This window comes from Macaca mulatta, chromosome 6 (genome assembly GCF_049350105.2).
Source record: "Macaca mulatta isolate MMU2019108-1 chromosome 6, T2T-MMU8v2.0, whole genome shotgun sequence".
Taxonomy (NCBI): Eukaryota; Metazoa; Chordata; class Mammalia; order Primates; family Cercopithecidae; genus Macaca; species Macaca mulatta.
Genome location: NC_133411.1, coordinates 160,089,286 through 160,112,115, shown reverse-complemented (window position 1 = coordinate 160,112,115; position 22,830 = coordinate 160,089,286). Strand labels below are relative to the sequence as shown.

Here is a 22,830-nt window from a genome sequence, read left to right as displayed (position 1 = left end):
TTTTGAACTGGGTGACCTTGAACAAGTAGCATGACTCCTCTGAGCCTCAGCTTCCTCGTCTGTAGGTTGGGGGTAATAACATTACTCACGACTATTGGGTAGCTGTGAGGAGCAGGTGAGTCAGTCATCCCTCTGAGGTACTTGGAACAGTGCTGGCCATGTTGCAGGCATGGTAAGTTCTCAGTCCTCCTACCCTGATTTTGTTATTTTTATTGCCATTGTTTCCTGATTTAATCATCTCAGCCTCACTCATGTGGTAGGTGCCATAATTATCCTGATCCCATGTATTAGGTAACTGAGGCACAGAGAGGATGACCACTGCCTTAGGTCCTACCTAGCATCTGATAGACTCGGTGGTGTGGCATTGGCGGAGCCTGTTTTGGAGTTTCCTTAAGCAGGGACTAGACTTCCTGGTTGTGTTTGCTTCCTGCTCTCAAGTAGCACCCTCTACTACCAGCTGAGGAGATGATAAAGGTGAGGGGCCACACGCTCAGATGCTCATGGGCCCCAGCAGGTAAAGCAAATGACACATGGCCCTTTGTATACATTTTTAATAATAGCAGGAGGTGAAGACTGTAGCCAACTGCAGAGCCACATCTTGGCCAGCCAAAGAGGAGGCAGCTGCTTCTGGGTCCAGCCCATGGTTGACATGAAGGCATACATTGCCAGTTCTTCTTTGGATTCTTCAAGAAAAATTGGAAATCAGAATTCTTAAGTAAAAACTCCCCAGTTGTTAATCATCAACAACCAATTTTTAAATTATTATTATTATTTTAGAGAGAGGGTCTTGCTCTGTTGCCCAGACTGGAGTGCAGTGGTGTAGTGATAACTTACTGCAGCCTCGAACTCCTGTGCTCAAGCCATCCTCCTGCTTTGGTCTCCCTAGTAGCTGGGACTGCAGGTGCATGACATCATGCCCAGCGTTTTTTTGTTTGTTTGTTTGTTTGTTTTTTTAAGAGATAGGGTCTCACTATGTTGCCCAGTCTAGTCTCCAACTCTTGGTCTCAAGTGATCCTCCCACCTCAGCCTCCCAAAGTGCTGGGACTACAGATGTGAGCCACCATATCTGGCCAGCAACTGATTTTTTTAAAAATGGGATAGAACATGGAGACCCGGGACAAAATGAGACCATTGGCTTATCCCTTGAAAGAGGATCTCCAAATCCAAAGAGACTTGAGGGGCTGTTTCTGGAGACTGGTCCCACCTGAGATCATTCTTGAGGCAGAGACCAGAGTTCTCATTCCTTAGCCCCATTTCCCACACGCTCTCTGCCAGCTCTGACTGTACTTCCACTCTGTGAGATTTTTTTTTGCTTTTTCATCTCTAGCTGTAACTGTCCAGCTCTGTGCATCAGAGGAGGCTGAGCGGCACCAGAAGGATGTAACCAGAATTCTCCAGCAACATGAGGAGGAAAAGAAGAAATGGGCACAACAGGTAAGTCCAGGTGCCCCCACCCCCTGTCTTTCTCCTGCTCAGCTAACTTTGGTGAATCCCAGAGTGAGTGCCTACCTTAGGTTTTTGTTGCTGTTCTAAGAGTCCCTTACTCATTTTGCCAAGAATGGAGTCCTTTATCTGTTGAACACATACTTTTATCAGGGCACTGTGTGCTGGGCACATTAGTTAAAACAAGCAGAGCTGGCAGCTGCTTTCATGAAGCCAAGAGTTTATTTGGGAAGAGTAAAAGCTGTTGATGCTGCTAGATTAATTGCCTTTCTGGGCCCACCTCATGGTTGGGCAGGACCACGGAACTCATTCTGGCTGATGCATTGTAGAAAGAATAACCAGTGTCACTTCTAGGGCAAGCATTTAGTTGCCAGTTCAAGACCCTCAAGGTCTTTCCATCTAGCTAAGTGACAGGACTGTTAGAATGGCCGTTCCATCAGCCTCATCTCTGGATGATTATCCCTGGATAATTCCTGGGCAGCAGAGCTCCCTGCCACACAAAATGGGTAGGTAGTGAGGGCAGAATAAACCTTTTGTCTTAAGCCACTGAGACTTTGCCATTGTTTGTTATGGCCGCATGATTTAGCCTATCCTGACTGAGATAGGACATCAGACGCTAAACACAATTACACAGAACTACTTATTGCAATGATAAGTGCTATGAAAAGTTTACAGTGCCATGAAAGGACACAATAGAACCAAGGCTGTGGGATCAGAGAAGCCTTGACCTTAGCCAAGGCTGTGGGATCAGAGAAGGCTTCTCTAAAGGGATGATACTGAGGCTTTAAAATTACCCAGAAATGAAAATTGAGGGACATTCTATAGAATTTCCCACCTATATTAGTCAAATGTCAAGGCCATGAGACATGAGGAAAGACAGGGGAACAATTCTAGATTGAAGGACACTAAGCGATGGGATGACTGAATGTAACCTGCAGTCCGGGATTTCCTTTTCCTCATTCTAACTTGGTCACTCACCCTTCACCTCTCTTTGCCTCCATTTCTTCCTTTACCAGAGTGAGTGGGTAGAGCAGCAGGAAAGATTTGGTGGTGTACACAAGTTTTCTCTAAATTTTCTTTTTTTTTTTTTTTTTTTTTTTTTTTTGAGACAGAGTCTCGCTTAGTCGCCCAGGCTGGAGTGCAATGGCGCGATCTCGGCTCACTGCAAGCTCCGCCTCCCAGGTTCACGCCATTCTCCTGCCTCAGCCTCCCGAGTAGCTGGGACTACAGGCGCCCGCCGCCTCGCCCGGCTAATTTTTTGCATTTTTAGTAGAGACGGGGTTTCACCGTGTTAGCCAGGATGGTCTCGATCTCCTGACCTCGTGATCCGCCCGCCTCGGCCTCCCAAAGGGCTGGGATTACAGGCGTGAGCCACCGTGCCCGGCCTAAATTTTCTTTAGTTTAAATTATAAATATGAAATATGTTCAGGTAAATATTCAAAATTCTGAAATTTAAAGTCACTTCTTTCAAATGGATCTGGGCCAGGCACGCCTATAATCCCAGCACTTTGGGAGGCCGAGGCAGGCAGATCACCTGAGGTCAGGAGTTCGAGACCAGCCTGGGCAACATGGTGAGACCGTCTCCACAAAAATACAAACATTAGCCAGGCGTGGTAGCACGTGCCTGTAATCCCAGCTACTTGGGAGCCTGAGGCAGGAGAATCACTTGAACCCGGGAGGCAGAGGTTGCAGTGAGCTGAGATCACACTACTGCATTCTAGCCTGGGTGGCAGAGCAAGAATCTATCTCAAAAAAAAAAAAAAAAAAGGCTCTGTAGTTATAAACTAATTGCTCTATTAAATTGCATGGTTATTTATTACTAAAAGATTTTCTGCTAGATTTTATTCACTCAGTCGACTTGCTGGGGGAGATTACTGTGTGCAGGGAGGCTGCGGCCTCGGCACTGCCAGGGGTACAGGGAGAAATCGGGTCCAGACCCTGCCCTCAGGTGTTCGCTGTGTGGAAGACTGCAGGGAGTGCCCCCACACACATTAAAATGGTCTTAGCTTAGACGCGTTTTTCAGAAACACACCTTTTATGAAAGGTAGGTTAACTGTATGCATCTGCCGGTCTTTAGTTTGTTTTGGTAGAGTTACCATGGTGATGTCATTTGGCCCTGACCATTACCTGTGGAATCCTTAACCTTGAGACTTGAAGGGCCCTAGGAATTGTCAAGTTGAGTCCCTTCATTATATAGGGGAGGGAGCTCATTACACAGGAACTTAGTGGTATGCCAGGGCTAGAACCCCTTTAAGTCATGCCTTGCCTCTGGACATGCCCCATCAGCTGGACCTTCCAGGTGGCAAAGGGACTGGAAAACATCTCAAGTGCAGGACAGTGAGAATGGCTGGCAGGGTTCAGCCTGGAGAATAGAAACGTTGGGAACACGGGCCACTGTGCTCAGATCTCTGAGGGGCTGCCTGGGTTGAGGGAACAGTCTGGCTCTGTGTGACCCCCAGAGGGAAGATCTGGGACCTGATGGTAGAAGTTGGAGGTCACTTGCAACAGTAAGCCTTATGCGAGCAGAGAAACACCATAGAAGGCTTCCTGCCTTGAGTAAGCATCAGGATTAGAATACTCCCAAATCCGGCCAGGCGCAGTGGCTCACACCTGTAATCCCAGCACTCTGGGAGGCCGAGGCAGGTGGACCACGAGGTCAGGAGATCGAGACCATCCTGGTTAACACGGTGAAACCCCGTCTCTACTAAAAATACAAAAAATTAGCCGGGCGTGGTGGCGGGTGCCTGTAGTCCCAGCTACTCGAGAGGCTGAGGCAGGAGAATGGCGTGAACCCGGGAGGCGGAGCTTGCAGTGAGCCGAGATCGCTCCACTGCACTCCAGTCTGGGCGACAGAGTGAGACTCCATCTCAAAAAAAAAAAAAAAAAAGAATACTCCTAAATCATTTTCCATGTAGATAATTCTGTGGGAACCCCTTGCTAAACCCTAAAGAAGGCAAATTCTGCCATGCCTGCTGTGTCTTGGAAGTCTTGTGTCCTCTCTGGGCATGGCATTCCCATCCCTCAGAGGAAGGGTTAAGACTCCAGTCACCAAGTTCCACACAGGCCCAGGTGAGTACATAAGAGATGCTGTGCTGATCCTGCTCAACTTCAGTCCTGCCCGGGACTCTCTGCCCCCAGGTGGAGAAGGAAAGGGAGCTAGAACTTCGAGACAGACTGGATGAGCAGCAAAGGGTCCTGGAAGGAAAGAATGAAGAGTCCCTGCAAGGTAAGAATGAAGAGTCCCTGCAAGGTAAGGGTAGAGATGTTCCACTGGCCAAGGGGTGGGAGGCGCTTCCTTCTGGCCCCACTTGACGAGTTCACCTGGGCACTCCCACTGGTCCCTCCCTCTCTGTCTGGTCCACAAGCAATTGACTCAAATCAACAGGATCCTTGGCCCGAGAGGGATGATAGACTTTTCCTTTGGGGCATGGCTTTAAGAGGCTGGCATCAAGCTTTCTTTTTCCTTATTTGAGAGGTGTTTTTTCTTTCCATTTAAAAAGCAATGCATATTTATTAAGGGAAATTTGGAAAACTCAGACAAATAGAAGAATTTTTAAATACACATATTCCATCCTCACAATGATGGTAGCTCTATTTATTGTTAGATTGATTATTTTGAAAAATAACTTTCTTTCCTCTTATATCACCAAATGTGATCATCATAGAAAATTTGGAAACTCTAGATTAGACAAAAAGATCTTACAGCACAGTGGTTAAGATCTCATTCTTGGCTGGACATGGTGGCTCACGCCTGTATTCCCAGCACTTTGAGAGTCCAAGGTGGATAGATTGCTTGAGCCCAGGAGTTCAAGGCCAACCTGGGCAACATAGCTGGATAGCAACATGCTGTCACTATGAAAAATAGATGATTGATTGATTGATTGATTGATTGATAGATCTCATTCTCTAGAACTCCAGTCCCTGGGTCTAAACTTCAGCTCCACTGCTAACCAGCTCTGTAAACTTGAAGAAGTTACTTTACCACCCCAATAGGTTCTTTGTAAGAATTAAACAATTTAATGATAGATAGACAGAGATAGAATTTAGAACAGTGCGAGATACTTAGCAATAACTTTTAGCACTGATTTTATTATTGAGAAAATTTAAATCATAATTCCACCCAGAGTTAACCACTGTTATCCCTTTGCTATAGATTCTTTCCGTTTCTTTTTCTGTGTATATACATAGAATATACATCTATACACACACACTTTGGGGAGGGGAGGTAAATTATTTTTTTCACTTTGTGTTGCATTAGCATCTTCTCATTAAACTCTTCTATACCAAGAGTTTTAGTAACTACATAGCATTCCAATGTGCACCCTTGTTCATTTAACTGAGTCCCTTTGTTAGGCATTTAGGTAATTACAAGATTTTTGTCATTGTTTATAACAGTAATGATGCTTACATAATGAACCCCGCTTTGTAAAATCTTTGTCACATTCATTATTTCAGCTTTAGAATAACATCCTAGTAGAATTGGTGTGGCAAAGTTTATGTGTATATATATATTTTTATTTTGGTAAAGTAGGCATAAGATTTACCATTAGTGACATTTAGTACATTCACAGTGCCATCACTCCAAAAGGAAACTCCCACCCACCAAGCAGTCACTTTTTTTTTTTTTTTTTTTGAGACAGGGTCTCACTCTGTTGTCCAGGCTGGAGTACAGTGGCGCAATCCGACTCACTTCAACCTCCGCCTCTTGGGCTCAAGCAATCCTCCCACCTCAGCCTTCTGAGTAGCTACAGGTGCATGCCACTATGCCTGGCTAATTTTTATATTTTTTTGTAGAGATGGGGTTTGCCATGTTTCCCAGGCTGGTCTCAAACTCCTGGGCTTAAATGATCCACCACTTCAGCCTCCCAAAGTGCTGGGATTACAGGCATGAGCCGCAGTGTCTGGCCTAAGCTGTCACTTACCTTACCACTAGCCCCTGGCAACCACCAATTCACTGTCTTTCTCTATGGCCTTGTCCATTCTGGACGCTCATATAAATGGGATTGTATAAACCATATGATCACCCACATGTGACTTCTTTCACCTTGGAATGTTTCCAAGACTTATCTGTGTTGCAGCATGCATCTATACTTTGTTTCTTTTTATGGCTGGGTAATTTGCTGTTGCACAGACACACCACACTCTACCCATTCATCATTAGTTGATGGACACCTAGGCTGTCTCCACCATTTAGCCACTGTGAATAGTGCCACTGGTACAAGCACCTGCTTGAACAGCTGTTTCAGTTCCCCCTGGGTGTACACCCAGGAGAATTGCTGGGTCATACGATCATTCTGTGCTTAACTTTTTGAGCAACTGCCAAACTGTTTTCCACAAGAGCTGTACCACTGGTGTTCCCATCAGCAACCCACAAGAGTTCCAATGGTGGCACATCCTTGTCAACACTTGTTATTTTCTGCAACACTTGTTGCTATCCTAGTGCAAGTAAAGTGGTATGGCATTGTGGTTGTGATTTGCGTTTCCCTAATGCCTAATTCTGTTGAACATCTTTTCATGTGCTTCTTGGTGACTTGTGTATCTTCTTTGGAGAAGGTCATGTATGTTACTGATGTTATTGAAATTGACCTTGAAAATGCTCTACTGATTTTTCCTTTCATCATCAGTATTCGCATGACCTTTCCTCAGAATAATTTATCTACTTAAAACATGGCTGTGGCTGGGTGCGGTGGCTCATGCCTGTAGTGTCAGCACTTTGGGAGGCCGAGGCGGGCGGATCACAAGGTCATGAGTTCGAGATCAGCCTGGCCAACATGATGAAACCCTGTCTCTACTAAAAATAAAAAAAAAAATTAGCCTGGTGTGGTGGTGTGCACCTGTAATCCCAGCTACTCGGGATACTGAGGAGGCTGAGGCAGAATTGCTTGAACCTGGGAGGCAGAGGTTGCAGTGAGCCAAGATCTCACCACTGTACTCCAGCCTGGGGGACAGAGCAAGACTCCATCTAAAAAACAAAACAAAACAAAACAAAACAAAACATGGTTGTGATTATTTTATACATCAAAGTTTATATCCTATTCTTTTCATTTAACATTGTATCAAATATGTTTCCAAGTAATTATGCTACTAAAATTTTTATAAAGGCAAGACCATAAAGTACATGGCTTTCCTTATTTCTTGTGTCTAGACCTCTAGATCTCAAAACAGCTTTTGCATAATGTTGCCCATATTTCACATTGTGTCCTTTGATTTACCCAAATGGAATAACTAGAACAGAGGTCTGAATGATTTTAAGAATCTCGAAACATATTGCAACATTAGCGCACATTATTGCAAACATTGCGAAATGGAATTCAAGTCCTTGCCTGGAAATTGAAGAATTGTGGTTCTGTGTGTGTGGGGGTGTGTGTGTGTGTGTGTGTGTGTGTGTGTGTGTGTGTGTGTTTGCTTTTGTTGTTTTTGTTTTTGTTTTGAGATGGAGTCTCGCTCTGTCGCCCAGGCTGGAGTGCAGTGGTGTCATCTCGGTTCACAGCAATCTCCGCCTCCCGGATTCAAGTGATTCTTCTGCCTCAGCCTCCCGAGTAGCTGGGATTACAGGTGCCCACAACCACGCCTGGCTAATTTTTGTATTTTTAGTTGAGACAGGGTTTCACCATGTTGGCCAGGCTGGTCCCGAACTCCTGACCTCATAATCCGCCTGCCTCGGCCTCCTAAAGTGCTGGGATTACAGGGTGAGCCACCTCGCCCAGCCAAAGAATTGTGTTTTAATAATACCATACCCTGTTGAACTGGGGCTATCACTCAACCTCCTTGAATCTCAGTGCAGTTTCTCTCTCTCTAAAATCTACCTTCCGTACCTCACAAGACTTTATGGGAAAACAACTTTATTATCCAAGCATTGCTTTGATATTATTTTTAGTGTTATAAGAAGAATTTCCTACTGTAAAACCCAGGGGAGAAGAGATTGCCTGTCTTGAATTCTTCCCATCAGTCATAATTCTTCTATAGTTATTTTTAAATTGCTTGGCACATATTAAGTGCTACATAAGTCTATAATGAATGAATGAAAGCATAGCATGGTGGAAATATATGAGATTTTATACGTATGGGGAGAGGTACACAGATAAGAGACTAGTGGTGGTTTTCCACATTCGATGACCCTTTGTTGTCTTTTTAAAATTATCACATAGTAAAATTGACTGTTTTTGAGGGAGTGTGCATTTTCATAAATTCTAATGCATGTATCAATTCTTTTTTTTTTTTTTTTTTTTTTTTTTGAGACAGAGGCTCGCTCTGTCGCCCAGGCTGGAGTGCAGTAGCGTGATCTCGGCTCGCTGCAACCTCTGCCTCTTGGGTTCAAGCAATTCTTTGCCTGAGCCTTCCAAGTAGCTGGGATTACAGGCACATGCCACTATGCCCGGCTAATTTTTGTATTTTTAGTAGAGACAGTGTTTCACCATCTTGGCCAGGCTGGTCTTCAACTCCTGACCTCGTGATCCACCCACCTCGGCCTCCCAAAGTGCTGGGATTACAGGCGTGAGCCATTGCGCCCAGCCACATGTATAGATTCTTGTAACCATCGCCACAATCAGGATACAAAACAGTTTTATCACCCCCAAAAAGCTATCTCAAACTACCCTTGCATTCACATCCTCCTCCCACCCTAAACCCTGGCAATTATTGATCTGTTCTCCATCTCTGTAGCTTTGTCTTTTCTAGGCTATTACATAAATGAAATAATACGATACGATTTTTTTATATTGGCTTCCTTCACTCGTCACGATGCCTTTGACATTCATTCCAATTGTTGCATATCTCAGTAATTCATACTTTTTCATTGTGGAGTTATATTCCATTGTTTACTCATTCACTGTTCCAGGACATTTGAGGCAATTATGAATACAGCTGTTGTAACATTCTTGTGCAGGCTTTGTGTGGACATAGGTTTTCATTTATCTTGGGTGAATACACAGGAGTGGGATAGGTCATATGATGAATGTATGTTTAGCTTTATGAGAAACAGCTAAACTGTCTTCCAGAGTGACCACTATTTTGTATTACCATCTGTGATGTATGAGTTATACTGTTCCTACTCCATGCCAATACTTGTTGTCACTGGTTTTTTATTTTAGCTGTTCTAATAAGTGTGCAGTAATCTTCATGATAGGTTCAATTTACATTTCAGTAACGATTCATGTGCTTATTTGCTGTCTACATATCCTCTTTGATCAAATGTGTGTCCAGGTGTCTTTCCCATTTAAATTAACTTGCTTGTCCTTACTGTAGAGTTTTGAGAGATCTTTATATATTTTGGACAAGAGTTCTTTGTATTTGCAAATACTTTCTCTTAGCCAGTGGGGTTATTTTTTCATTCTCTTAATAATGTCTTTCACAAAGCCAAGCTTTTAATTTTGATAAAGTCCAATTTTTTTTTCTTTGATTATACTTCTTATGTCATGTCTATGAACTCTTTGCTAAACCCCAGGTAACAAAGATTTTCTTCAATGTTTTCTTCCAAAGACTTATGGTTTTATATTTAGATCTAAGGTGCATATAATCATGTGGTCTTTCTTTCTTTCTTTCTTTCTTTCTTTCTTTCTTTCTTTCTTTCTTTCTTTCTTTCTCTCTTTCTTCTTTCTTCCTCTTTCTTTCCCTCTCCTCTCCTGTCTTCTTTTTTTTTTTTCTTTTCTTTTCTTTCTGATGCCCAGGCTAGAGTGCAGTGGTGCTATCTTGGTTCACTGCAGCCTTGACCTCCGGGGCTCAGGTGATCCTCCCACCACAGCCTCCCAAGTAGTTGGGACTATAGTGCACATCACCATGCCTAGCTAATTTTTTTTTTTTTTTGTAGAAATGGATTTTTGCCATGTTGCCCAGCCTGGTCTCTAACTCCTGAGCTCAAATGAACCACTGGACTTACCCTCCCAAAGTACTGGGATTGCAGGTGTGAGCCACCACACCTGGCCTGGTTTTTCTTTAAATAGTTAATATAGTGGATCACATTGGTTTGAGTTTTCAAATATAGTTATCCCTAGGTATCCATGGGGAATTGATTCTAGGACCCACTTTGGATACCAAAATCTGCAAATGCTCCAGTCCCTTATATAAAATGGTGTATTATTTGCATATAACCTGTGTACATCCTTCCATACATTTTAAATCATCTCTAGATTCCTTATAATGCCTAATACAATGTAAAAGTAAAGTGAATAGTTGTTAGACTGTTTATTTGTATTATCTTTTGTTGTTATTTGGCATTTTTTATTTTTATTTTTTCAAATATTTTTTTATCCACGCTTGGTTGAATCTAAGGATGAGAAACCTGCAAATACAGAAGGCTGCCTGCATTGAACTAGCCTTGCATTCCTGGCATAAGCTCCACTTGGTTGTGTTATATTACTCTTTTTATGTATTGATGAATTTGATTTGCTAATGTTTTACTGAGGATGTTTGTGTCTATGTTCATGAGGAATGTTGGCCTGTAGTTTTCTTACACTATCTGGTTTTAGTATCACGATAAATCTTGTGCCATGTAGTAATGTCCTCTCATCTTCTCTTTCTGGGAGAGATTATATAGAATGGGTGTTCTATCATTTTTAAATGTTTAATAGAATTTTTCAATGAAATAATCTGTGCTTGGGCATATCTTTCAAAGTGTTTAACTACAAATTCAATTTCTTTTTAATAGTTATAGGAATTTCAGGTTATGTACTTCACTTTGGGTGAGTTTTGGTCATTTTTTTTTTTTTTTTTTTTGAAGAACTGGTACATTCATCTAAGTTTTTGAATCTAGGTGCATAGGATTGTTCAGCATATTTCCTTAATATCATTTCATATATCTGCTGTGTCTGTAGTGATATTTCATTCCTGATATTGGTCATGTGTGTATTCTCCTTTTTCTTTGTCAGTCTTGCTTGAGGTTATCCATTTTATTAATTATTTCAAAGAATGAGCTTTTTGGTTTCATTGATTTCCCCACCCCACCCACCTTATTTTATCATTTTCCATCTCACTGGTTTCTGTTATTTTTATTTCCTTCCTTCTGTGTGCTTGCTTTATGTTTGGTTAGCTCTTCTTTTTTTTCTTTCTTTCTTTTCATTCTTCTTCTTCTTTTTTTTTTTTTTTTTTTCCCCCTGAGACAGGGTTTTGCTCTCTCCCAGGCTGGAGTACAGTGTCATGATCATTGCTCAGTGCAGCCTCAAACTCCTCGACTCAAGCAATCTTCCTGCCTCAGCCTCCTGAGTGGTTGAGACTATAGATACCCCACCACACCTAGCCAGCTAATTTTTAAATTTTCAATAGAGGCAGGTCTCTCTATGTTAACCAGACTGGTCTCAAATTCCCGGCTTTAGCAGTCCTCCTGACTCAGCCTCTCAAAGTGATGGGATTACAGGTGTGAGTCACTGGGCCTGATCCTTTTTCCTGATTTCTTCAGCTTAGAATATTGATTTGAGACCTTTCTCCTTTTCTAATATAAACAGTTAAAACTATAAATTTTTGCCTAAACTCTGCTTTATCCCACAAATTGATGTTTTTATTTTCATTTCTTTGAGTTCAAAATATTTTCAATCTTATTTTCCTTGAGACTTCCTCTCTGGCATTGAATATGTAGAAGTGTATTCCTAAGTGTTGGGAGATTTTCTGGTTCTCTTTCTATTATTTGATTTCCAGTTTGATTGCATTACAGTCAGAGAACATAGTTTGTATTTTGCGGCTTTTATAGTTTGTTAAGGTTTGTTTTATGACTCAGGGTATGGTCTATCTTGTTTCATGTATACTTGAAAGGAATGTGTTTTCTGCTATTGTTGGGTTGCGTATTTTAAAAATAAATCAATTAGATAAAGTTTGGTTGATGGTAGTATTGAGTTCTGTATTCTTGCTGATTTTCTCACTGTTTTATGTGGAATGCTGAGGAGTGTTGAAGTCTCTAATTATAATGCATATTTGTCTATTTCTCCTTTCAGTTCTTTATCTGAAAATAATATAGCTACTATGACTTTCTTTTGATTAGTGTTTCTTTTTCCACCCTTTTACTTATGACCTACCTATAGCATATATTTAAACTGAGTTTCTTGTAAATAGCACATAGTTGGTGGGTGTTTTTTTGGTTTTTTTTTTAATTTTGACTTTAATTTTAGATTCAGGGCACACATGCAGGTTTGTTACATGGGTATAGTACATGATGTTGAGGTTTGGGGTATGAATGATACCATTAGGTGGGTTTTTAAAAACCCATTCTAACATCCTCTTTTGTTTGGTATGTTTAAGCCATTTAATTTACTGTTGTTATTGATAATGCTGATGTTCATAATGCTGGGTTGAGGTCTACCATTTTAGGATGTGTTTTCTGTTTGTTCTCCCTGATCTTTATCCTGTTTTCCCTTTCCTGCTTTCTTTCAGAGTATTTAAACATTTTTTAGTATTCCATTTTAACTTATTTATTGTCTTACTGTATCTCTGTATTTTTTTTTAGTGGTTACTCTAAGAATTACGATATACTTAACAATCTACTTAGAGTTGCTTTTTTTTTTTTTTTTTTGAGACAGAGTTTCGCTCAGTCACCCAGGCTGGAGTGCAATGGCATGAGCTGGGCTCATTGCAAACTCCGCCTCCTGGGTTCAAGTGATTCTCCTGCCTCAGCCACCCAAGTAACTAGGATTGCAGCCACCCACCACCAGGCCCAGCTAATCTTTGTATTTTTAGTAGAGACCATGTTTCACCATGTTGGCCATGAACTCCTGACCTCAGATGATCCACCCATCTCGGCCTCCCAGAGTGCTGGGATTACAGGTGTGAGCCACTATGCCCAGCCTAGAATTGCTATTTTATCACATCTAATGGAATGTAGAAAGCTTACCGTCGTGTAGGTTCCTCTGTTCTCTCCCGTTTTTGTTACATTTTTCTTATGTATTACATCTACATACATCTAATGCCCCATCAGACAAGGTTATAATTTTTGCATTTAATCATCAATCATATTTTAAAGAGCTCAAGAGAAGAGGAATAGTCTTTTGTATTTACTTAGTTCTTTACCAGTTCTGTTACTCTTCCTACATTCTTGAAGTTTCAAGTTTCCCTCTGGTTTCACTTGAAGAATTTCCTGTAGCAATTCTTTTAGAGCAGGTTTGCTGGTGATGAATTCTAAGTTTCCTTCATCTGAGGATATCTCAATTTAATCTTCTTTCCTGAAGGATATTTTCACTGCATATGGGATTCTGGGCTTATTGTTTTGGTTTTGTACTCCAGAAGAAAGCAGGAAAGGGAAAATAGAGGATAAAGGTCAGCAAGAACAAACAGAAAACACATCCTAAAATGGTAGACCTCAACCCAACATTATGAACATCAACATTTTCCAGCAATTTTTAAATTTTTTTCTTCTGGCCTCTAAGGTTTCTGATGAGAAACATACAGTTATTCAAGCTGTTGTTCCCTATATGTAGTGTACCATTTTTGTCTGGTTCCATTCCACACCTTTTCTGTGTCATTCGCTTTTGGAAAAGATGTGTCTGGGTGCGGATTTCTTTCGGCTTACTTTGGAGTTCAGTGATCTTTAATTTGTAGGTTTATGTTTTCGAAAATTTGTGGAATATTCAATCATTCTTTTATTTTTTTGGACTGCACCCTTTTTCCTCCGATTCTTTGACTGTGATGATAGAAATGTTAGATATTTGGGCATTATCTTACAGGTCTCTGAAGCTCTGTTCATTTTTTTTTTTCTAATCTTTGTTTCCTCTCTACTGTCCATATTGGATAATTTCTATTGATCTATTTTGAAGTTCACTGGCTCTTTCTTATCTCATCTCCATTCTGCCATTGATTCCACCTAGTGAGTTTTTATTTCACTTATTGTACTTTTTAGTTCTAAAATTTCCTTTTGGTTCTTCTTAATAACTCTATTTATTTCCTAAGACTTTCTATTTTTCTATAATTTCTAAAAGTATGTTCACTCTTACTTTCCTTTTCTCTTTTTCCTTCTTGCCATCAGTGGCAGGACACCCATACTTCTTGGAGTCTTTTTCTACTGGTTACCGTAAAAATTCTGTTAATAATTCCTACATTATAGGATCTCAGTGTAGGCATCTGTTGAATATCTTTTCTCAAGGGAGTTTTTTCCTGCTTCTTTTTAGGCTGAGTAATTTTTTGTATTGTATGCTGAGAAATTTGGGGTTGTATCCTAGACATTTTAAATGTTTAAATACATGAGATTCTGGGTTTGTTTAAATCTGTCAGGTCAGTGGTATTTCAAATTCTGGTCTTCTTGCTCAGTCTGCTGCTACCATTTACTTTTCAGTCTGCAAATAACTGCAGAATTCATTCTGTCCAGGTTTTGTAGCTAATTCGGTAGGAAAAACTGGATGAAGTGTGCTTCCTTCATCTTACCTAAAACCAGAACCTGTCTTGATAGGCAAATTAACAAATTAGGCCAATATTTTTTAAAAGTTAAGGCTATAATTTTTATATGACTATTCTTATCAATTTTTTACTACTCTATCACCATTATATTACTGAACATTATTTTTTTCTTTTTTTTCTTTCTTTTTTTTTTGGAGACAGAGTCTCTGTTGCCCAGGCTGGAGTGCAGTGGTATGATCTCAGCTTGCTGCAACTTCTGCCTCCCAAGTTTAAGCCATTCTCCTGCCTCAGCCTCCTGAGTAGCTGGACTTGTGCCACCACGCCTGGCTAATTTTTGTGTTTTTAGTAGAGACAGAGGTTCGCCATGTCGGCCAGGCTGGTCTCAAACTCCTGACCTCAAGTAATCCTTCCACCTCAGCCTCCCAAAGTGCTGGGATAATAGGCATGAGCCACCGCTCCCGGCCTTGAACATTATTTTTTTCATCACTGCCATACACCTGGCTCTTTGGCTGTATTATACTTTCCTGTCTCCTCTGTTCTATTTCCCATTCTGCCCATTGATTGCCATTTGCCTATTGTCTTTTTTCAGTTGAGACAAGGTTGGAATTTTCCAAAAGGAACTTTATGAAGGAGGTGGGATGATACATACAACTGTATTGATTTGGGGAATGACGATAATTTCAGCTGTGTACAGCACCGCCCTGTCTGTAAAGCCCTTGCACGTCCTTCTCATGTTATCCTCAAATGACCCCTTTGAGACAGTCCAACCCAGTTTATTGATCCCATTTCACAGTTGAGATAACAGGACTTTTAGATGTCTGATGTGATCTTCTCAAGGTCTCTCAGTTTTGGAAAGGCAGAGCCAGGACCAAGTGGATTTCCTAGCCACAAATCTAATGTACCTACCGCAGTTTTGTGCTTTAGTTTGACAACTAAGGATTTAATGATTTTGTGATTTGGCTAGTCCAGTTTACAAAGCATTGTCCTCTGCATTTTCCATGGCCTGAGGTGGTCTTAGATGAACATGCTTGCTGCAAGATCTTTGGATCTTAGCCTTAGTGAGGTGTGAATGGCACCCGCAATCTGGTAGGCTTCCTCCCAGGCTATAGTTTATTTCAATTTCCATGAGGTTTTATTAAATACCTAGTACATTTCTGGCACTGCCCCCAAGCAAGCCTAGGAGATAGAAGGATAAATAAGACCATTCCCAGACTCCTGGCCTCTATGGGCCCCAGGTAATCATCTGGACCTTTCTGACCATCAAGGGGCCTGCCAGAAGGCTTTGGGGAGAAGTGTCTGAGCTTATGGAGTTCTCCTTTCCCTACAGTCCTCCGGGCCTCATATGAACAGGAGAAAGAAGCGCTTACCCACTCTTTCCAGGAGGCCAGTGCTGCCCAGCAGGTGAGAGGGGCTGGGTCATGTCAGTCTTGGGTGAGGGCGGGGGAGAACCAGTGGGAAAGCAGCATGGAGCCCCAAGGCAGCCAGAACTGATTATGTGTGCCTAGGAGTGAGGGGCTGAGGTGATTGTCTTCTGTGTATCCAGGCCCCTACATGTGGTAACCAGGCTATTAGCTCAAGAAGGCTGGGTTTGAAATTGAGTTGGGCCTATTTTTCCAGGGACTATCAGGAGGATCTTGGAGAGGCATGGGCCAGGTGCCACAGTGTGATAGATTCATGGGTGGATGCACATAGACCTGTGGAAGGATGCAGGGAAGCATCTGACTCAATGTGGCTGTGCAGGAAAGATTTTCTAGAGGGAGTGAGATCTAAGCTGGAGTCTGAAGGATGGGTTGGAATTCTTTGGTAAAGAAGGATAGGAAGGGTGCCCCAGGCAGAAAAAAAGCAATGTGTTCAAAGACATGGAGGAAAAAGGGAAAATGTGGGATACCTGAGGAACTGAAAGATGTCCAGGATGCCTGGGGTATGAGTTTCAGTGGCAGAGGGGACTAAGGCTAAGGAAGTGAGCAAGGGTCAGAGTGGGAGCTGGCTAGCCATCTTAAGGAGTTGTGCTCTATCCTAATGGTAATGGTCACAGTTGGTTCAAGTAGAGGAAGTTCTTGGCAGTGAAACAGTTTGGAGATAAGAATGTACCCTGAAGCTGGGGGAGTATTGTGATGTTTGGCTGCAGTAGAGGATGTATAGGAGGAGCAGTAAGAGGTGAGCCTGGAAAAATTCATTGAGCCTCATTTGGATGGGTTTTGAATGCCAGGCTAACAATGATCTTTTATACCAGGACATTGTGCCCTACAGTATGGGGAGCCATTAGAGGCATTAAAGCAAGAGATGGGGTTGGTGTGTTCCTTTCGTCTCCTCTCCTTCTCCTTCTCCCTCCGCCTCCCTTTATGCATCCCCCTCCCCCTTCCCCTCCCCTCTCCCTCCCTCTCCTTCTCCTCTTCCCCCCCTTCTCCCCTTCCCTCTCCCTCTCCCTCCCCTTCCCTCCCCCACCCCTCCCTTCCCCTCTTCTTTTCTTTCCTCTTTTCTTTTCTCTTCTTTCTTTCTCTTTCCAGCATGCAATTCTGCACTGTAAGGGCTGATAGATCTCAAGCAGTGGTCAAAGTATGTTGATCTTGCATTGTCTTGTAGGGTAGAACAAAGACAGATAGAAGAACCCAAAACTGTTCTCCCTCTGGGATGTGGCGAAGTTCACCTATAGCCTTTATGAGGCAGGCTTTGATTGTCTCCATCCCACTCCCTGCTCCAGGAGACCATAGACAGACTGACCTCACAGCTGGAGGCTTTCCAGGCCAAAATGAAGAGGGTGGAGGAGTCCATTATGAGCCGAAACTATAAGAAGCATATCCAGGTAGGTGGCAGCACCCTGGGGGCTTTTCCTCCTTGAACCTCCAGGGAGGTCAGGGCCAGGCAACAGGAAACACCAGCCCCTCTTCAAGGACAAGATTCAGACCTGACACTCTTACCTACACAAGGGCCTGGAAATAAAAGAGTTCCCATTTCACTGATGGGAAAATTAAGGCCCAGAGAGCAGCGTCTGGAATAGTCAAGTGCTCACGTTCTGGATTCAGAGAGAACTAGGTGCACATAGCAAACCTTCCACTTAGCACAAGTGACTCAACCTATCCAAACCACAGTCTCCTCATCTGTGGGGCTAGTACATGTCTCAAAAGGTGTTATTCGGATCCAGAGAGATAAAGCATATTAAGCACTTAACATAGGCTGAGAGAAGAAGGTGGGTGACTTGTGAAAGTCCAGCTGAGTTGGCCGGGAGCGGTGGCTCAAGCCTGTAATCCCAGCACTTTGGGAGGCCGAGGCGGGTGGATCACGAGGTCAGGAGATCGAGACTATCCTGGCTAACATGGTGAAACCCCGTCTCTACTAAAAATACAAAAAACTAGCCGGGCGTGGTGGCAGGCGCCTGTAGTCTCAGCTACTTGGGAGGCTGAGGCAGGAGAATGGCGTGAACCCGGGAGGCGGAGCTTGCAGTGAGCCGAGATCACGCCACTGCACTCCAGCCCGGGAGACACAGCGAGACTCCGTCTCAAAAAAAAAAAAAAAAAAAAAAGAAAGTCCAGCTGAGTTTCTGGCAGAATGGGGAGGAGGGAGGTAGCCTACTGGCCTAATGAGGTCACTCTCTCCCTGTCTAGGATTATGGGAGCCCCAGCCAGTTCTGGGAGCAGGAGCTGGAGAGCTTACACTTTGTCATTGAGATGAAGAATGAGCGTATTCATGAGCTGGACAAGCGGCTGATCCTCATGGAAACAGTGGTCTGTGGCTGGGAGCGGCTGGGGGATGCAGCCTCAGGCTCCCGCTTTCTGGGTGTTTCCTTTGTAAAGCATGCAGAGGGGCGGTGGTTTAAGGAGGTCCCAGCCTGGTTCACTCCAGCTTTGACCTGCCACCTGTGCTGACCACTGAGCATGGTCTGTGGCCAGGCTGGGTCAAGCAGTGGCTTCTTATCATCTGAGTCCTGTGCCTTTCAAGGCTACTGATGTTGCTGTAGCTTGGGTGACACTAGGGCAGGTAGCATTGAGAACACAGGAGGACAGAAGCCTCAGAAACCCTAGGGTTGAATCTAAGCAGAGATGATGTTGCTCTGGAAGAGTCTCCCTGGCCTCCTGTGTGCCATACAACTTATAATTAAAAAAATAAAACTAAGCAATTAACAGAAAGCTGCTGGCTTTTAATTTTGCCACAGGAGAATGTTAAAAAAGAAAAAAAATCTTCCAGGCACTACCATCTCATATCACCATCAGTTCTTTTCTCAGGAAGGAAACAGGGTGGGAGTGAGATGAGCCAGGGTGCGTGCCCAGTGAGCCCTGGGGGCTTGAGTCACATGACATGGAATCACCCACAGGGCTTTATTTTAATCAGATCGTCTCAAACATTCCCTATAGATTTTGTTCACCCATTTTTGTGGAAACACATAACAGACAAACTTAATTTTATTTATATAGATCATATCCTTCTGACTTTTGGAGAACAAAAACTATTCTTTCTTCCATGAACTCATGGTGATATGAGATGGTAGGGCCTGTAATTTTTTTTAACATTCTCCTGTGGCAAAAAGTCAGCAGCCCTTTGTTAACTTTTTAGTTTTATTTTTTTCTAAGTTACCTTATTGCTCCATGAAATGTAACATATAGTCTAGAAGGAATCAGTGCTTTCAGTGACCACAGATAAGAGGGAGGTGTCAGCACACATCGTGCAGCGTGAGTTTGGCAGCTTTCTGAGCTCATTCTGATGTGTTACAGAAAGAGAAAAATCTGATATTGGAGGAAAAAATCACGACCCTGCAGCAGGAGAATGAGGACCTCCACGTCCGAAGCCGCAACCAGGTGGTCCTGTCAAGGTAGCTGTCTTCCTGCCTCCTTTCCTCCCGTCCCCACCCTTTGTGCCAAAATTTCCAGTTGGGAGAGTCTTAGAGGGACCTGAGGAATGGACTGACAGGTGGGCCCAGGGCCTCTTTAGGGAATGTGGCTACTCTTTCCCTGGGAGTCAGGAAACCCAAGGGGGCAGCTTTGCCCGGAAACCAAAGTTCCAGTGCCTTGATGAGTATCTGTGGGTCTCCGTCCTGGCTGAGTGTACTCCATGGGAAAGCCCGATATAGGGAAGAGGAAACAGGAAATTGATAGTGCACCAGGCCTAAGTGGAATGAATCAGTTCTTAGGACTTAGTAAATAAGAGCTAGTATCATGTGTCAGACATAATTTATTGAATACTGTACATATTTTCTCATCTAATCCTCATAATTACTCTAAAAGCTGGGTCCTATTCTTCTTCTTCTTCCCGTTTTACAAATGAGGAGCCTGAAATTGAAGAAGAATGAATAACTTGTTTAAGATTATATAGCTAAGTGGTGGAGCAGAGATTTGGAGCAGCTCAGAACTGCCTGCCTGTCTGTGAGGCCACGCTCCTTGGTCAAGAGATTGAATTGCCTCTTGTATACAGGCCAACAAGGAGGGCGGTGGAGACCCTGCAGCAGGCTGCTGGTCCATCTGAGGAAGGCTCCCTGGGGGAATGGGTCGGTCTCTGTGGTACCCGCTCCCAGTAGGCAACCCTGGGCTCTGTGTGCATCCACAGGCAGCTCTCAGAAGACCTGCTTCTCACGCGTGAGGCCCTGGAGAAGGAGGTGCAGCTGCGGCGACAGCTCCAGCAGGAGAAGGAGGAGCTGTTGTACCGGGTCCTCGGGGCCAATGCCTCGCCCGCCTTCCCCCTGGCCCCTGTCACTCCCACTGAGGTCTCCTTCCTCGCCACATAGGGTGCAAGGCCTGGGCCTACCACGACGCCTGAAGTCACAGCTCCTTCCAAGGTTTTTCTGGAGAAGACAGCAGGAGCCTCTCAGTTCTTTTCCAGGAAGGAACGAGGGTGGGAGCGAGATGGGGAGCCAGGGTGTGTGCCCAGTGAGCCCTGGGTTCTTGGGCTACATGGAATCACCCACAGGGCTTTGGAGGCCCCGAGAAGCGTCTTCCCTTGAGTTGGCCTAGGGAATAAGCAAGAGGAGACATTTCCTCCCTCCCCCGGCACTCTGTCCCAATCCGAGAAGTTCCGAGGCTTTCCCAGGGGCAGCCTGTGTCACGTTGGCCATCTGACATAAAGGAGACAGCCCCGGGTCCCAGTTTGTCAGCTCTGCTGCCAACTTGCTGACTTGTCAACTTCCTGTAGGTGTTCCCACTCCACCCTGGCCTGCTCACAGCCTCAGTTTATCCCCTGCACTAAAATGGTGGGGGGACTACTCAAATGACTCTTCTGTCACTGCAGGGTCCCATTCTAGGATTGTCTGAAGGCCAGAGTAGGGGTTGGGGAGGAGTGTGGACAAACACTGCAAATCAGAGTGGGAAAGGTGAGTGGCAGGGTGGGGGTCTCTGAAGGCCCTTGGGGCTGACAGGGCCAGGCAGCCTCCCCAGCTGAGGCTCCGTTCCTGGGCCAGAGTTGGGTCTACTAAGGGACAGTAGCCAGAGCTCCTCTTTCTTTACCAGGCAAGGCACATCCCTTCAGCTCTCCTGGCCCTTCAGTCTTGGTGCCACCTGGCCACAGCGGCCAGCTTGGTGGTTCTGAGTCCATTGATCTGTCAGAGCTGGAACCTCATCCCTGCACAGATGAGGAAACCGAGGCATGGAGCAGTTCCCAGAGTCAAATCTAGATCTCATCTGTCATCCAGGTCTTATCCTTTGCTCTGTTTTTCTGTTCAGGCTTTGGAAGATCAGATCTGTAACTTAATCTTCCTGACTTAATCTTCCTCTCCCTGACCCTCACCCACTTAGTTTCTTTTTCACTCCTGCTCTCTGCCTTAACTCTTCCTCCCACTGCCCCTGATCCCAGGCCCAGGCTTTTACAACCTGGCGCTCAGCTTCCCCATCAGTGACAAGGGGTGGCTAGAGTAACTAACCTCAGTAGGCCGACCAGTCCTGATAGTCTGTGGATTTCAGATCCTTCTCAGGAAGCTTCAGGTCTACTGGAGACTATAATTATAACTCCTGTTCTGCATAGAGCATTTGCATCAAATACTTTCCATACGCCTCCCTCCCCTGGTCCTCATAAGATCCTTGAAGCAGGTTCCTGTTTCTCATTGGCAACAGGGCAAGCAGATCACAGGAGTCAAAGGGTCTTGCTCAAGGTCCCCAGCTTCAGCCCCAGGCCCTAAGCCAGCATCAGAACAGTCAATCTGCATTTTTCATCAGTCATTCTGTAGTGACATTATCCCAGACTGCCTTCTGTATTCCCCTGTGTACAGTCTCCTTCTGTTTCTAGGTTTAGAAGTTCAGAGGTGACTGTGTTTCTCCATTTCCCCAGCCAAATGGGGGAAGAGGTGAGGCTAGGGGAGTGCTGTGCCCATTTTCCAGCCTTGGTCAGACAGGTCACCCGGGAGCCTCGAGGAAAGCTCTGGAGGGAATCACGTGTACTTTTTCATGAAGCTTTTTGCAAAGTACATCTAAGATACACTAGTTTATTGGACTAATGTCCAGGAGTAGACACGATTGGTGGCCAAGTTATCTGGGGACACCTAAACAGGTCACCGACCTACATGACTTCTCAGAACCTTTAATATGCCAATGTGTGTGACAGACTTACAAGAAGGGAGCTGAGTATCCAGCCTCTCCCAAACCTCTTTGAGCAAAGCTTCCGTCCCTCCCACACCTCTGACCTCACAGGCACATCAGGCCGCAGAATGCGCTTTAGAAAGCATTGTTGTAATTGAGAGGGGCAGGGCTGGAGAAGGAGCAGGTAGTGGGGAGCCAGGCTTCCCTCATGCAGCCTGTGGTGGATGTGGGAAGGAGATCAACTTCTCCTCACTCTGGGACAGACAATGTATGGAAACTAAAAAGAACATGCAGCACCTTATTCACGTGGCTTCTGTGTTTTTCTGGGAGAGTGGGGAGGTCGGTCTTCGCTGAGGACTTCTGCCAGGGGCAGGGATCTCTGAAGAAGAAATCCTGGGGCCTGGGTAGCCCACTCATGGTTCTGGGCACCCTCCTCAAGTACCAAAGCCCCACTGGCCCTTGCTTTGCCCTAACTGTGGATCTGGGGCTAGGGTGAAGCCTGGATTAAAGGATGACCTTCAAAATAGACCAAGGCTTGGAGTGAGGCTGAGGTTGAAGTGAGCAGTGAAAACAGAGTGATGGGGTG

At 44.1% G+C, this 22,830-nt stretch overlaps 1 protein-coding gene across 2 annotated transcripts in view; it reads left to right on the top strand.

Moving 5' to 3' along the window:
* Positions 1–22,545, top strand: part of CCDC69 (coiled-coil domain containing 69) — a 43,128-nt gene extending 20,583 nt beyond the window's left edge. Inside the window, exons 3-9 of one of the 2 annotated variants that reach the window (XM_015141196.3) lie at positions 1,328–1,434; positions 4,582–4,669; positions 16,079–16,152; positions 17,453–17,554; positions 18,354–18,473; positions 19,458–19,555; positions 20,287–22,545. In XM_015141196.3, the coding sequence (XP_014996682.1) occupies positions 1,328–1,434; positions 4,582–4,669; positions 16,079–16,152; positions 17,453–17,554; positions 18,354–18,473; positions 19,458–19,555; positions 20,287–20,464 (767 nt within the window). In that variant the 3' untranslated portion in view covers positions 20,465–22,545. 2 annotated transcript variants of the gene reach the window in all.
* The last annotated feature ends 285 nt before the right edge of the window (positions 22,546–22,830 follow it).